The sequence below is a fragment of the Solanum dulcamara genome, chromosome 1 (assembly GCF_947179165.1).
Source record: "Solanum dulcamara chromosome 1, daSolDulc1.2, whole genome shotgun sequence".
Lineage (NCBI taxonomy): Eukaryota > Viridiplantae > Streptophyta > Magnoliopsida > Solanales > Solanaceae > Solanum > Solanum dulcamara.
In genome coordinates this window covers 87191843-87208261 of record NC_077237.1, presented here as the reverse complement: position 1 = coordinate 87208261, position 16419 = coordinate 87191843, and the positions used below count along the sequence as shown (strand labels likewise).

Here is a 16419-nt window from a genome sequence, read left to right as displayed (position 1 = left end):
ATCTCTACTTGACATAATAATCAATAAATTCTTGTAAGGCTTTCTTATAATTATTCTTTTTTAACCCAATTATTTATTATCAAATTCTTTTATGAGAAATATTGGAAAACTAAACGCAAAGATGATTTTGGACTCAAAATTGGAAGGCCTGCAACCATATCCAATTTTGACGTTATCATTTAACTCAGTATTTATTTTTAAAATTTTTTTACATATAGATTTACTTCGAAATAACTTTCGAAATAACTTTAGACCTAATATGTCTGAAGTTCATATATATATATATATATATATATATATATATATATGCTTGAAGTTTAATTATTTTTGTTCAACTTTATTTATTTTTATTCTAAATTCATGCACATATGATTGACATTCAAATATATATAAAAAATGAATTTCAATCATATATAATTCAAATTTATCACTGAAGTTCGTGCATTTTTTGCATGAGTTTCGAAAACTTCACTCATATATAACTCCAAACATCTTATATCTGAAGTAGGTTGTAATTTTTTAGAATCATATAAAGGTGATGTTTAGGTCAACTTAAATGAATTTATAAATAATTCTTTCTTATTATTGTACTCATTTTTCTTAAACCTATTTCTAAGAGCTTTCATCCTTCTATTTCTTTTCTTTGATAACTTGAACTCACAATCTTAAATAATTAGAGGTGAGGAGTACTTAAACGAGCAATTTTCTTTTATTATTTTAACACACTTTATTCACCACTAAATGACTATAGAAGTTGAAGGGGAGCCTTGGAGTAACTGGTAAAGTTGCTGTCATCCCTTTTAAATGACTATAGAAGTTGTGTCTTGAAAATGATTTTTTGACTTTTTCTTCTTAAAAGTATGGCTTAAAAAGTGCATGCTTCTTTAGTAAAGTTATATATTTGATTATTTGAAAAGAGTTTCATTAAATTTTTGTATGGACTTTAGGACAATTTCATTATCCTTAAGAAAATCAAAATATAAAAAAGAAATCAGAACAACAAAACAAAAATTTCCCCCAAAAGAAAAGAAAAAACCCCAAATAAATAAATAATCCTTAAACCCTTTTCAAGAACAAAAACCTCAATTGACAAAAACCCTTCAAATCTGAAACTCAAAATCGACAAAATTAAATCTTGTTATGGCCCCTCTATCCTTTTCTTCTCGAAATCTCTTCTCCCTTTTCCACAAACCCAGAGGTTGGTTTTTTCTCTTTTGCTCTGTACACTAATTTTCTTGAAATTTTTCTGAAATTTTAATGATTTTGTGTTCAGTGATTCCTTTTGAGTTCTTGGATCAGCCATCTTCAGCTTTGTTTTCTACTCACATTGTTGGGGACACCCCAATTCTTGTAAGTTGTTTAATTCTCTTTTTATAATATATGTTCATTTGGTATGCTGGAAAAAAGATTCAATTTTGGATAATGCTTTCATTTTCTTCATAGATGTTTGATAAAAGAAATTAACTTTGCTCAAAATTTGTGAAAAATGTGTTCTTGGTGAAAACACTTTTCACTATTTAAGTTAACAAACAGTGGAAAATGATTTTGTCAAAGAAACATTTGAAGATTTTTTTTTTATGCCATACCAAACACACCCTTTTATTTTTTCCTTGATTTAATGGCTTATATTCTTGTTCCTTGGTAATGAGAAGGTTAGATATTTTATTCACAAGGCATTATATGATCCAAGACTTTATTTTCAACTGTTAGTGAAAAAATTGTTGTTGGTGAAAGCACTTTTTGCTATTCAAGTTAACAAATAGTGAAAAAAGATTTCGTCGAGGAATTATTTCAAGAAAACTTTTTTATGGCATACCAAACACACCTTTTAGTCTTTCCTTGATTTATTGGCTTATTTCTTGTTCCTTGACAATGTGAAGGTTAGAGATTTTATTCACAAGGCATTGTATGATCCAAATGTTGGGTATTTCTCCCAGAAATCGGCATCAGTTGGAGTGCTTGATAGTAGCATTAAGTTCAATCGGTTTGAAGGTAATGGGGGCCTATTTTACTTTACTGTTTCTTTTTCTATTCGATGACTTAATTGGGATTTGTTGAATTGTAATGCTACATTAGTTCGTAGTAACACACTTCAATCCTGAATTAGTTGGAGAGTAATCAATCAATGAGAGTTTAATATGAAGCGGACTCAATCAAAAACTAAGTCTAAATTTGCTCGAGTCTGATATATAATCGTTGTATCAATTTAGCTCTATATAGATAGCATTAGTCATAGTTTATAAGAGCTTAGGACTACTGAGTATGCTATTATGAAGCTCACACAAGCAGATTGCTCTTTAATATGAAGTGCAATGCTTCAAATTTCGGTCTTTCAAGATTGAACTGCTGGACTTAATAATCAAGTAATTGTATCAATGAAATTTTGAATTTTAATCAAATAAAATGATTCATCTAAATCTGTCCAATCTTTGCGGCAAATGGTTCCTATTGGAAAAAAAACAAACTTTCAAGAGCATGTGTGTGACAAGCCCGAACAACTATTCCCAAACTGCTCTAACAATTTCCTCAGTTAAAACAGTAATTACATGGAGTTTATAAAACTAAGGAAGCAGGAGATATGAAATGTTATGATGCTTTCAGTCGCATGATTGTACAATCTAAAAGTAGATGCCATTTTTTAAATCAGTAAATCTAAAATATATTGTCCTTACAAGAGAGAAAATATGACAATGTTTTAGGTAGGAAAGCATACATGAGGCATTTGGATAAGATTTACAAGCAGGGTGATGTTTCATGGTTTACTCCAGTGGAGCTTTTTAAGGTAATATTATTGTTTTTTATCCTTCTAAATGTAATTGCTTAATATTTGTGAGAAAATTATGTAGACTATTAGTATCTCCTAGGATATTCTTGGGAAAATTATTTATCTTATTATGAGTAGAGAATAATTACTTATCTTATGGTAGGCTACTGTTCCTATAGTCCTATTTGAGAAGTCCCTCTTGTATATTATCAACTACCGAGGAGTCCTCTCTCTATTTTTCTTGCTTCATATTGTATTGGAGCCTAGCTTGGGAAGGACTTAAGTAGTTTTCTGTCACGCCCCGGGAGGGTACCCTAGACGTAACCGGCACCCGAAGGCCATTTCTGACCTCCGAGAGAACCACCTGGTCCAGTCACTCATTCATTCAATCACATTCTCTTAGCGGGAACTCAATTAATGAAATACTATTCGCAATATGAGGGCCGAAGGCCAAGCATTCATCAACTCAACAACAAAAATAATAAGACTCCTCGAATTAACCGCTCAACCTCCCCACACTCCAGTCTATGAAGCCTCTATCCAAGTCTAAAAGGTGCCAATGACAAGTCCATGGCTACCAACAATCAAAATAAAAGAAATGACAACAAAACTGTACAAGAAGGCTCAATATCCTCCGGGAACTAGGAGGACTCACCAACTAGCTGGGAGTGTAAATGGATCTTCAACGGAGCGCCGGTTGATGATCTCTGGTACCTGTCGCTGCATCATAAAACGATGCAGGCCAAATGGCGTCAGTACATGGAATGTACGAGTATGTAAAATGGCCGGAGGAAACAACATCAAGAAAGCATCAACATCAACTCAGGATCTTAACTCATATATATATACATAACAACTCACTCAAATGTCCTAAGTCCAACAAGAATAGTTTAGACAGGACTAACTCATAAGTCACTTAATTCAACTGACTCGGAGCACTATCAAGGCCTAAATGGGAGTTTCTCTTAACTGACAACCATCACCTATGAGCCGGTGATAGTACAACAATCAGACGTTGTTGCCACGTCCGTCCATACCTTGCCAGGGCATGAACGCCTCCCTAATCATGGATACCATCGATTAGTCAAGTCCTATCATTTCAGGACAGTAAAATGGGAAACATCCGACTTTAACGGTTCCATCCCTACCTACGTTGGCGGCGTAGTTTCTGGGGTTCGAGTATGGACTATACTCTTACCCGCTTCGGTGCTCGATACTCCTCCCATTACTCTATGCTCATAAGACTCCCTCCAATCATCTCAAACAAGCCCTCACGGCTAGTCTCATGTGGAACATTTCTCACTCATCAACTCTATCCTCATTCTTAACTCAATTTGAGTCATAATGGCAAGTCTCATTTAGGACCTTGTCCACTCGTCAATTCTATCCTCCAATTAACTCAATCAACTCATATCGACAAGTCTCATTACAACCTTGTCAACTCATCCCTCTACCATGATCAAATCTCTCTCAATCATACTATCCGACCAATCTCAATCATATCTTTCAAGAGAAATTTAAAAGCACATTCATAACAACATATAGATATAACAAATCATTTACTCTATCCGTTTGAGAAATCTTTGAGACTCATCACAACTCAAGACTTTAAAATCAACACTTTATAATAAGCAACACTTCTTAAGAAATTAACATCTTTTATCATGATCCACATAATTAGAACGATCAATAACACATATTTAACAACTCATCTTCATCAACTCATACTCACATAAAGGCTCATTTTAGGAACTTCTTAGCTCAACAACATCGACACACATAGAATCAAATAAGTAGGGGACGAAGTTCATACAAGCATAAACCATACCAAGAAGCTCTATTTTCATGAACATCTAACCTCAAAGCAAGAGTAGGGCACATGGGTGGACTCAACCCATATTTTAGATAGCCTTACATACCTTAGTGAAGACTTGAAGAAAACCTTGTGGTTGAGTCTTCAATGGAAAACTCAAACCTTGAAGCTCTTGGAACTCTTCTTGTTGGAGAAGGATTTGGAGAGGAAGAAGAAGAGAGGGAGAGAGAAGAGGTTTCTAGGGCTTTTAGAGAGAGAGTGGGGGCTGAAGAAATGATCCCAAAATAGTCTAGGGTGATACACATATAATTTGGGGCAATTCCCAAATTGCCCCTTCTCAAAAGTTCTGAAAATAGGCTAAAAATGCACCTAGCGCGATAGTGGCGCGTCGCGCCACTGCAGCGCCAGGCTGAATACGCCTAAAACCTACACACCTCATAGTGGCGCGCCGCGCCAGAGACCAAACTACTGAGGCATGTTTCTGGCGCGATAGTGGCGCGTCGCGCCCTTACAGCGCCAAGGCCAAATTTTCTGGGTTCTGGAAATTTGGCCTGAAAAACCCTGCACAACTTTTAGTGGCGCGTCGCGCCAAGGACCAAACTACTGAGGCATGTTTCTGGCGCGGTAGTGGCGCGTCGCGCCCTTACAGCGCCAAGGCCATTTCCTCAGCAGATGCAACCCAGGCCAAAATGAAATTCCTGCCGTGCTAGCTCGTCCTAGGATCGTCATATCTTTTGACTCCGAACTCCAAAATTTACGTTCTTGGTGGCGTTGGAAAGAAGACTCGACGACATTTAATTTGATAGGTCGTGGGCCACCCAGATTGACGTCCTTCAAAAGATAGGGTCGTTAAAAGTCGACCCTTATACGAACTCATCCTAAACTTAGCCACGACGGATCTTTTGGACTTAGCTCGGTCCTAGGGGTCCATGGTGACCCCACATCACCTCTAACACTGCTCAGTCCCTCAGAGACTCATCTTAACTCACGAATATATTTCAAGATACTCGGGTTCGACCCCTCCCGAACACAAGAAGGGTCCGAATCTTTGGAAAAATTTTGAGGGGTGTTACATTTTCTGTCTACCGAGGTGTCTGCTGGCCAAAGTTCACCAAAGAGTTTTCTCTCTTTTTTTTCTTGCTTCATATTGTATTGGAGCCTAGCTTGGTAGGGACTTAAGTAGTTTCTGCCTACCAAGGTGTCTGCAGGACCAAGTTTTCCTGTATTTCATTATTTTATTAGTCTTGTCTCTTTATGGTGACTGGTCTAGCAGCACGACTCTTTTTTTTTTTCAATGACCTTTTGGCATCAGTGTCCACTATTGCATTCTCTTTCTGTCACTCTTGGGGCCATTATTTCAGCAGTACATACCACGTTTATCTAGGACTGATATATCATTCTATGTCAACTGACCTGTCAAGTCAGCTCTGGACAACTAAATGTCTAGTTAAGAGTCTCTGGCTGTTGACCTATTAAGTCAACCTTCCCTGTTTGTTCAAGGAGGACCACATTAGAGGTTACACAGCTATGTCTGTGCCATGTTATGAAACAATAAATACTTTCGGCATACTCGAGTTGATTATTCAGTTTCACTTAGAAACTCAACTTTTATCGTCACCTTGAATTTGAGGCACGTCGAAAGTCAACAGAATTAATGAAGTTATATCTTAAAATGTGTGTAGATTTAATGAACTTGATCATAGAATATTATGCAGGGTATTTCATAGGATATAAGAGAATTAGTATTAATTAAGTAGATAAATAATTTGAAATATTTAGATAAGCAATTTGAAACATTTATTACGAGTGACCTTAATAAAGTTGTTCAGTCTCATTTAATAAGTGTAAACACTATAATCACTAGATAGGGAACATATTTGTGAGACTTTGGTCATGTATGTGTAGTGAGCAATGCATGAGGTTAACATTTGTCCATGTTATTTGGATAGTTTGGTTAATATAAATTTATGCTGAGGGTATTTTTCTGCTGAAAAAGGTACATTTTTATTTTTAAGACAGTTTAGTTGAGGAAACCAAAATTGTCATTTATATGAATCTTTCCTCTTCACAACCTTTTTGTTGTTTACTATTCTACCTATTAGATCCATTCATGTCATATGAAATTTTATGCAGCCCTGGTATGCTCATGGGATAGCTGAATCCATTTTGCGTACTACAAACCTATCTGTTCCACTTAAAGTAAGTTCCTTAATATTGAAAGAACGTAGCTTTTTAGCTGCGTTACGATCTTTTCATTGTCCACTGAAGCTTATAGTATACATGCTCTCTACTTGTTCATCTTAAAATTTTACTTTATTGATAAATTCTTCACTTGCTTTACATGTTGACTGTCAGTTTTTTGGGTGTAGATATATGAAATAGGTGGTGGATCAGGAACCTGTGCGAAAGGCATCCTGGATTATATAAAGTTAAATGCACCTACAAGAGTTTATGATAATATCAGTTACACGTATGTGATAATGCTCCTAATTCCTTTCCTGATTGAGAATGTTGCACATGATGAACTTGTTGTGGCATGGCTTTGTGTAAAAAGTTCTTTCAAATTATGCATGAAATAAAGAGAAATACAAATTTGTTCAAGTACCTTAGGGCATCCAAAAGGGCTTAAAAAGGTTCTGTGCTACTCCATTCCCAGTCTTAGGGTTTAGGGTTAAATACTTAGATTCTCTCGTACGGTCTTCAGAGCCAACCTTTGGTAAGCACTTTAGACTCTCGTCACATTAAGGTCTGCCGGTGAATCTTAGAACTGGATTATACGTGAGGAAGGGTGTTAAGGTTTTTTCTTTTGATCAAGTAAAAGTATATAATGCCCCACATCAGATGATGGGTAATTATGGTATTCGACCACTCCATGCGATGGCCTTAAGATTTTAGAGTAGATGCTCAGGTTGTCCTAAATTTCTTAGCCAAAGGGAAACTTAGGAATTCCACTTCAAAAAAATAAATAAAAGGAAACTTAGGAAGAAAAGAACTGATTGATCTCAGTTTTGCTTTTCTAATGCAGAAAATGTTTTCTTAGATTAGGTATACATGCTTTATTTTCCTGGGCAATTAAAATCATTCTGTTTATGAGAGTACGACTTTACTCCCTCTTTCTTCAAATATATTTCATTTTTAAAAGCTATGGCAGTTTTTCAGATATAATGTATGTGCTGTAATTATGATTAAAATCATGTAATCTGTGACCTAGCTGCTTAGAGGGTCTAAAATAATAACAGTTTAGAAGGGTAAGTCCTTAGATTTTGAGTAGACAATAGTGGATGCATGCTTGGTTGATATCAGTCCATATGATCTGTTAAAACATATTGCAGTCACCTTTACAGTGGAACAATAAATGGTGCCTCTCAAGTTCTCTAATATCATATTAAATTGTAAGGTTAAAGTGATTCTTCTATTTCCCTGTTACCAACATGACACCAAAGAAAAGTATGTGGCATATATGCTTTTCGTAGATTAAGAAAGTTCAAGAAGCCGAAAAAGATTATCAAGTAATGTTAGATACAAGTCAAAAGTGTGTAACCATGAAGTGGCTATATCTTCTTATGATTGCAACAAGAAATGATTTATAAAAAAATTGTAGTAATTTTTAAATCAATATTAACCTTACAGTTGAAGCATCTAAAGTTTCAAAAGGGTATCCAGTAAGTTTAAAAGACATCTTGAGCAGAATATCAGTGCAACATATTATATGCTCCTCCTTTTATCATTCTTTTCTGCACATGTGCTTCATTCAATCAATCCTTAAAGAAATACTAAAGCCCATCTTCTCTTGAGTACAGTTCAGTTGAAATCAGTTCCTCACTTGCAGAAAAACAGATTCAAACTGTTGGAGAAGTTGATAGCCACTTATCAAAGTTTAGAGTTGAGCGTCGTGATGCTACTGACAGGAATGGATGGGGTATGATGCTGTTATTTTATCTGATCCTGTTCTTTATTTTGCACTATTGCTTAACGGCTTCTTGATAAAAAAACCAAATAAACTATTGCTTAACAGCTTAAGCTGCATTGTCATAGATGCTATACATGTAAGTACATCCTGGCTCACTGATCCTATTATGGTGGATTGAAATTCAGTTTGTTTGGTTTCTAAATGTTGACTTCTGCACACTTAAAGAAGTTTTTTTGATGAAGCAGGGGATGTGAATGAACAACCTTGTTGGGTTATCACGCTAGAGGTATGGCTATTTTCTTAATTAATTCCTCTTTTTTTGTAATAAGGTAACTAGTTTTGTAATTGTGGGATAAACTCCCGTATACAAGCCATGTACCAAAGAGTAGAGGACTTCACATTATATGGTTCACTACAAATGTCACCAAATCTTTTATACGGACAAGGACTACATGGGTGAACCAAAAATTAAGAATAAGAGGCTATTCCTCAGATGTACAAAATCATTGTGTAGCCCTCAAAAGCTCCCCTATGGGTGAACCAAAAATTAAGAATAAGAGGTTATTCCTCAGATGTACAAAATCATTGTCTAGCCCTCAAAAGCTCCCCTACTTTGTCTATTCTTCTTCTTCTTTTTTTATTTTTTTTTTAAAAATGTTTTTAGGAAAATATGGTAAATTACTTGTGTATTAAAATTGACTCGCATGCTTTCTTACTTGGTGGTTTATGAAGCTCAATATGATGAAAGAAATTAACTAGACCCTGCGCATAGCGGGAGCTTAAGTGCACCGGGCTGCCCTTTTTTTAAAAAGTTGACTCCTCTCTTACAATGCTGATTACAAAGATATTACATGTTCATAATGAGCACTTTGCAAACCATACAAGAATGTTATCTCAATTCATGTATTTTGGATTTTGCAATACTCCATTAAACTGTGAGCCTGAAAGGTTGTCCTCTGAAAGAGTAATTATCTGGCCTAAACTAAGTAGTTTATCCGTAAAGTAGATATTGAACCGTCAACTTTATCCATTGAGCTTATTAACTATTGAGTAATCTTTTAGGTGCTTGACAATCTTCCTCATGATCTCATTTACTCTGAGAATCAAACGTCTCCCTGGATGGAAGTGTGGGTTGAAAGAAAACAAGGGTAATTCACTTTGTACTGTTTAAATGACATATTGATGCTTTGTGCTCTGGATTAATTTTTTTTTGACATTTTGACTTAGATGTTTCTTCAATAGTATATAGGTGGATAGCCTCAAGAATGTTGATAAAAAAGTAGTATTTGCACAAGCATAGTCATCTACAATATTTGCTCTGTGAGATCATCCATGCATGTATGTCATCCGGAATTTTGTTTACCTTGAGTGCTATTAATGAAATTAGTTGGTAACTATGCCTTGAGATGTCTTACATGTCCCTTTTTTCTTCTCCTTCTCTTTGGGTGGTTGGTCTTTCTTTTGTAGAGTTTTATCTCCTCTCTGCAGAAAAGGGATTATTGAGGGAAAATATTGAGATGGACTTTCTAGATACATATTTATGGAATGATTCCTTGCCCTTTGATTGATAAATCCTGAGAACTAATAGAAGTAGCAGTAAGTATTGTTTTTTTGTCACAAGGATCTCTTGTGCCACACAAAGAAGAAGAGAAGATAAGAGAGATAAGTTTGCTTTTATAGCTGGATTTAGCTTGATGCTGAATTATTTTGGATTGGCAATTTTGTGCATTAGTAGGTTTTATGGCTGAGCAAGATTGCCACGCTAAAACGCATATTTATCTTTTTTTAACAGGGAAAAACTCTCAGAGTTGTATAGGCCAATTGAAGACTCCTTAATCAAATCTTGCATGGAAATCATAGATATGCCTGATGCTACAACGGGCAAGAGCAGGGTTAGTTCAGCCATGAAAAATGTTTGGGCAAAAGTCTTTCCTAAGCCAAGATGGTGTTGGCTTCCCACTGGTTGCTTGGTATGTTGATTTAGCTCTTTCCTCAGTTTGGTTAACATATTTAATGCTCATGCTTGGTAAAAAAATATCATATACTCATGCAGTACTACTTCCTAAAATTCAGAAACTTCTAGAAGTTTTACATGGAGCTTTACCGAAGATGTCTTTAATCGCTTCCGATTTCAGTTATCTACCTGATGTTAAAATTCCTGGTGAAAGAGCTCCACTGGTTTCAACCAAGGTACATTCCATTTTTTCTCTTTTTCCCATTGATTTTCTGTGCTTCTTTGTAGCCTCTTTCAATCTTTCATTATACTCGTACAACTAAAACATCTTAGTCAAATTAGTTTGTCAAATGAGACAATGTGTGCCCCCACACATCACAAGCTACACTCTTACCATTAGACCAAAGCCTTGGGAGCAAACTTGCTTTTATGAATACATTTATATCAATTAGCTGGTCCGGTCTACAGATGTCCTTGTGCAGAACATGAATTTTCTTAAAGATTTGAACTGACAGAAAAGTCACACCCTTAATTTAAAGTGTCTAATGGTTAAATTTAGTGTGCTCAAGTTTAGTTGGGTGGTGCTGTTGTGTTAGAACTGTTTCATTACTCTTTAGACCTTTTGCAAGCATATAGGTTACAAATTTACCCGTTAAAGATTGGTATTGAAAAAAAAAAGGTATGAAAGAACCAATGTGAGTGGTGGTTGCAATAGTTTTCCTTGACGCATATTTCACTTGATAATTTTTTCTGGCACTTACCTTTTTTCGTGCAAAATGTCTTGTGGGATAATCCTTTGTCATCTTTTAGCTTCTTTTTTTTTCCTTTTATTAGTTTTTGCATTTTTATAATAAGTTAATCGGCATCTTAAAAATTCATTTACCCTTTTCATATCAAATGCAGAAAGATGGCAGCAGCTCTGATTACAACAGTTATTTGGATGCAAAGGTGATCTGATCCTTATCTTTTGTAATCCTCCCTGGATTTTATCATGCAATGTTGTTTATACGAGGTATTTGCTTGATGGACTTCCACTCCAGCAGAGAGAATACTTTGTTTTTCGTTTCACCCTCACCTACTATGGTCACAATTCATGGACTGATGGGTAAACATGTTAGAAACTCTTTTGCTTGCGAAAGTGATTTTGATCGGCTTAATCTTTCTGTCCTATGGAAGTATGACCTTTTCCAGATAGAGTTGTTCGGTTGAGCCAAATACACCATGCCGCTGTGAAACTTTGAGTATCTCTAGTATAATAACATCTGTAGCCACAATGTTTTATATATATATTGTTATTTGCAGGGGGACGCCGACATATTCTTTCCAACAGATTTTTTGCTCTTGGAACAGATGGATCATTACTGCTCTGGGTGGATGAAGCAGCAAAAAGATGGCCAGTCATTGAAGCGGGGAAAGAAAAGACGTACTCTTTCGGTAATTCCTATCCTTCAGCTGTTAGAAACCAAAGTTCTCCTTTTGTATTTTTCATCAGTTTATATTCATTCATGTAAATATTTGTTATAGCTCGACACAGCAGCATTTATGGAAGAATTTGGTCTTCCAACAAAGACGAGAACTAAAGATGGATATAACCCTCTCCTGGACGACTTCAAAAACACCAAATTTTACTTGAGTGTTCCCACACACAACGTCAAATAGACCATTTCCTTTTCTTCCTCTTCTATAGCAAGGGCGTTCAAGGAGGCACGTAACACAAGTGTAGAGAGGACACTTCTCAGTGTAACTTGAATTGATGAAACATATTGTTCAACCTTCAGTTCAGCATCTGGAAAACAATTTTTGAAGATGCTGGAGATAACAGAGTTCTCGATGTCCTTCTATAGCAATGATATCGAGGTAGCAGTATCGTTTGTTTGATTAGATTAAGAATGTTTGTGATTCTTGGTTACGAGTGTTAATGATAGTATCAAGAGCTGAGAGTGGTAGAAGAGATTCATAGTGATATTTATTTTTCAGACTCTTTAGAGTTCAACAAGAGTCAAAATGGATTTGGGGAGAGCATGTTAAACTTATTACAAGTTTTTTCTGATTTTTTTTCTATTCTGTACACTTCCTCAAATGGCAATATGTACAGGAAATAATGAGTATCTATTGGGGTTCGAATTTTTGTGTTTTGTTCTTTTCTTCTTCTTCCTATCAAATTTTTGTAGTCATCTTTTCAACTAGTTCTGTTGGGTTCGAGTCGTGGAAACAATCACTAATAATTGTATTTGGGTAGCTGTCTACATCACATCCTTTGGATGCGGTCCTTTCTCGAATCCTGCGTAAATATGGAATGCTTTGTGCATTTGGCTGTTTTCTTTTCTTTTCAAGATGGTCCTATCATGTTTGTTTTTAAAATTTGTGGTCTATTAAACAAGTATAATTCATGTAAGCTCTGTGGAAAGTATGCTTAATAATGCATTGTCATATAGCATTTTTTCATCTATCAATAAAGGATATAAAACTATTTCCTTAAAAATCAAGCAGAATGAACTATTAAATTCCGCTCTAGTGTAATAGCCTACAAATCAAATAGAAGAGGTAAATAACACTAAGCAAACTTTTTGCGATAAACTCAATTGTGAAAGCATGCAGGGGTTTTGAATCGAACATGAAACCTCCGTTTGAGAGATCACCTGCTCAACCAATTTGACCATCCTTGCGGGTAAAATGTAACACTAGTTTTAAAGAAAAGAAAGATGACATACATCGAAAACCTCTTATCTAAGTCAATAATTTCATTTAAACTCAAACTACGATCCGTTTCAATTGAGCACATAAATACATGATAAAATATTCATATTAAATATTTTTAACTTACATACTAAAAAAAATAATTCAGCACGTATTCTTAAATATCCAAAATATGTTATTTTCCACCAAACACATTATTAAGCATTCCGATTACATCAAATCAATATTAACCTACACTTCTTAATAAGCTAACATTAAAAAAAAATCAACTTTCTAGCCAAAAAAATACTTAATCTAATTATGATAAATCCAAATTTTGCTTCTTGAAATTAAAATAAAGTTTTTTAAATAGAGTTTAAAACCCATTATTTATTTATTTTTAATTGTTTTTTTAGGGATAAAGAGAATCCTCTTTTCTAGTCCCTCCCCCTCTTATCCAAATATAAAGGCGCTACTAATTTTAGTGTAAATTCACTCTCACCGGCGCCGGAAAAGTATATTCGACGGCGAATTTGTGGTGGTTTCGTTGAGTCCATTTTTGCAGATAAGGACTTCAACTTTCTACGCTCGTCTTCTCCGGCAAAAGTTGAAAATACTATCCTGTTTATCATCGGCAGATTTTTTTTTTCTCCGGCGAAATTGAGTTGTAAGTTCTCTCTTTCGATTACATAATGGCTCTGAGGATCTTCGTTTTACTAATTTTTCCGTTCTGAAATTAATTTTTGGATTATTAGAGAGTTTATCATCATTTTGTGAGTTCTCTTACTTCTCAGCAATTGGAATTAAGGTCTTAAGTTTCATTTGAACAATCAATTTCAATTATTAACCATCTCAATGTTGAGTATTTGAAGTTTTTGAGTTTGGATTAGTATGTTGGAGAACTTGATAGTTACAACTTGTTTGGATTGCTAGGAGCTGGCAACAACTATTTATTTTTTGGTAACTATGTTCGGCCAGCTTGCGTGCACCTCCACTAAATTCGACGGAACAACTTTTGCAGAAAAAAGAAGTAAATGTCAATACTTACAAAGTTTTGGACTTTAGGAGGAGTCAAAACTCAAAAGTATACTTTCTAGGCTTCCAAATCTTTTAGAAATTTGGAAGGTGAAGAATTTAAACATGTAAAGCTAAGGAGCTGCCACTTTTTAACCTTCTTTGCAAGTTCTGGAGGTAGTCCAGGCTGAGCTGATAATGTTTACACTAGATATGGTGCAGGGGAGAAAGAAGAATGTTATTGCAATATGTAATAAGGGTGAAAAGGCGAACAACAGTGATACCTTTGTATTTCGGTTGTGATTTCTATAGTGGTATGTTTGATGTGTTAAACGGGAAGCTTAAAATTTTAGCTTTGTGACACTATTTTGTGGTGTCTTTGGTCTCAAGCTTCACACTTTTGTTATCTTTTAACGTGACATCATTTGAATTAAGGTAAAATACCATTTAATACTGAAGTGTGTTTTCGTTTCCTTTATTGATTTTGTTTCTTCATTCCAGCCCTTTCTTTTTGTCTGTGTTTTACTTTTACTTTTTTCCTCCATCTCTCAAGTCGGCACCCATCAAATGTGTGTTTGGGGTAGAGATTTGACAAAGGAAGACAGGGACAGAAAAGGAGGAGGGAGATTAGCAAACCACTAGTATGTTTGGGGGTTGGACTTTTGGGTTACAATGGTGATTGGAGGTTGGACTGTACTAGCTGAATTGAAGCTGTCGGAGTGGGATGACACAATGGGCTGAATGCTGATAGATCTAGAGGAGGGAAAAGAGAAGTAGCAGCAACAGAAGGAAAAGAGAACATAGAAACACGAGCAAGAAACCAAAAGAAAACGTATATATGACTTTTTAGTTTGTTTGTGAGGTGGTAGATTGCCAGTTGTAGTGGCAGTTGGGAGTTGATGGGAATACCTGAAGGTACTTGAAGAAGGACAAGAAGAAGAGGAGAAAAGGAGATGACTTGAGTCAGAAATAAAAGAGGAAAAAGAAGAAGAGCAAAATTTGACTTCCGCTTTTATCCTTGGCTTTAATAGAATGTTAGTAACAAGGAATAGAAGGGTGAATCGGCATATTATTTTTGTTATTACAGTTCTGTTGATAATTTATTCAATTTTTGTTTCAGAAAATGCCAAAGTGGTGAAAGTTTAAGGTTTTCAGTTCACTTTGATGTTTGAAAGGCTAGAGAAGTTCAGCGTTTGTCTAATTTGTGATTTGCATTCATATTGTCGTCCTATTTTAACTTAGTCTCTCAGGGAAAATGCTAAAGTAGTGTTGGTCTAAGTTTCTTTATCACTCTAAAAGACTAGAGAAGTTCAGTGTTTGTCTGATTTGTGATTTGCATTCATATTGTGTCCTATTTTAACTTAGTTTCTCAGGGAAAATGCTAAAGTAGTGTTGGTCTAAGTTTCTTTATCACTCTAAAAGACTAAAGAAAGTTACTCGTTTGTCTAATGTAACTGTGTTGTCGTTTGGCTATTTTTAGATAGCTGTGTTGCTGAGTCGTGATCGTGCACCATATACTAGCTCTCATTACAATGGCATCTCTGTCATGGTGGAATCCTGCTCCTGCCACTGCTGCAATGGCAGCTTGTTCTCCAACTCCAACATCCTGTAAAACCTCTAACTCATTAGCACTGCCGCGCTCTGTGTTTGTCAGCAAGCAGGAAGAGTTAATCAAACAAGCCAAGGGACTTTTGGTGAAAAGACAGCAACAGTCGAAGAATAATAATAATTCCACCAATTCCAGACGTACTACCAGCATTCAGTGTCTCTCACAGGAACAGAAATGGACTCATGAAGGTTCCATTACCGAGTCTCTCCCCAATGGCATGTTTAGGGTCAAATTGGATAATGCAGATGTGGTACTGGGATACATTTCTGGAAAGATACGAAAGAATTTCATACGGTTGTTGCCAGGAGACAGAGTCAAAATTGAAGTAAGTCGTTATGATTCCAGTAAAGGACGTATCATTTATAGACTCCGTGGTGGTAGAGAAGGGTAGGAGTCAGTGATGGTGGAAGGCTATTTTGTACGCGACTGGCGACCGTCTTTGCTGATGAACCACCATTCACTTCTTCCTATCCTTGCTAATGAGAAGAGAACCTAGAATGTATATTCTTATATTTGGGTTTTTAATAGGCATTTACTTTTGCTCTTTACATTTATGTTGTGATAGTAAAACCAAGACTGGAAAAGCAAAACTTGTGCATCTTTTTGGCTATTTTCTTAATTGTTTTATTCCAATTTGAATTTACCTGCAGACCCTTTGTTACCCATTTTGAGTTCATCC

The 16419-nt window shown here is 35.6% G+C and overlaps 2 protein-coding genes across 3 annotated transcripts; both read left to right on the top strand.

Moving 5' to 3' along the window:
* The first annotated feature begins 956 nt into the window (after nt 1-956).
* Nucleotides 957-12576, top strand: LOC129882942 (uncharacterized). Of its 2 annotated transcripts, none has more exons than XM_055957465.1 (14): nt 957-1198; nt 1274-1350; nt 1881-1992; nt 2700-2782; nt 6711-6776; nt 6947-7047; nt 8378-8496; nt 8733-8773; nt 9550-9635; nt 10280-10457; nt 10561-10677; nt 11345-11389; nt 11792-11875; nt 11966-12576. In XM_055957465.1, the coding sequence occupies exons 1-14, from the start codon at nt 1141-1143 to the stop codon at nt 12098-12100; spliced, it is 1302 nt and encodes a 433-aa protein (XP_055813440.1). In that variant the 5' UTR covers nt 957-1140; the 3' UTR covers nt 12101-12576. The 2 variants fall into 2 exon arrangements, with proteins under 2 accessions (XP_055813440.1, XP_055813431.1); XM_055957456.1 differs by having other exon boundaries at nt 961-1198; nt 11744-11875.
* A 964-nt stretch (nt 12577-13540) lies between these two features.
* On the top strand, nt 13541-16389 carry LOC129882933 (translation initiation factor IF-1, chloroplastic). Its single transcript, XM_055957444.1, has 2 exons — nt 13541-13784; nt 15612-16389. The coding sequence occupies exon 2, from the start codon at nt 15664-15666 to the stop codon at nt 16129-16131; it is 468 nt and encodes a 155-aa protein (XP_055813419.1). The 5' UTR covers nt 13541-13784; nt 15612-15663; the 3' UTR covers nt 16132-16389.
* The last annotated feature ends 30 nt before the right edge of the window (nt 16390-16419 follow it).

Coding starts and splice junctions, on each gene's coding strand:
- LOC129882933 (XM_055957444.1), top strand. CDS start 15,664: ATGGCATCTCTGTCATGGTGGAATCCTGCTCCTGCCACTGCTGCAATG.
- LOC129882942 (XM_055957456.1), top strand. CDS start 1,141: ATGGCCCCTCTATCCTTTTCTTCTCGAAATCTCTTCTCCCTTTTCCAC. Junction 11,390..11,743: donor ACAGTTATTTGGATGCAAAG/GTGATCTGATCC, acceptor TGTTATTTGCAG/GGGGACGCCGACATATTCTT. Junction 11,876..11,965: donor AGAAAAGACGTACTCTTTCG/GTAATTCCTATC, acceptor TATTTGTTATAG/CTCGACACAGCAGCATTTAT.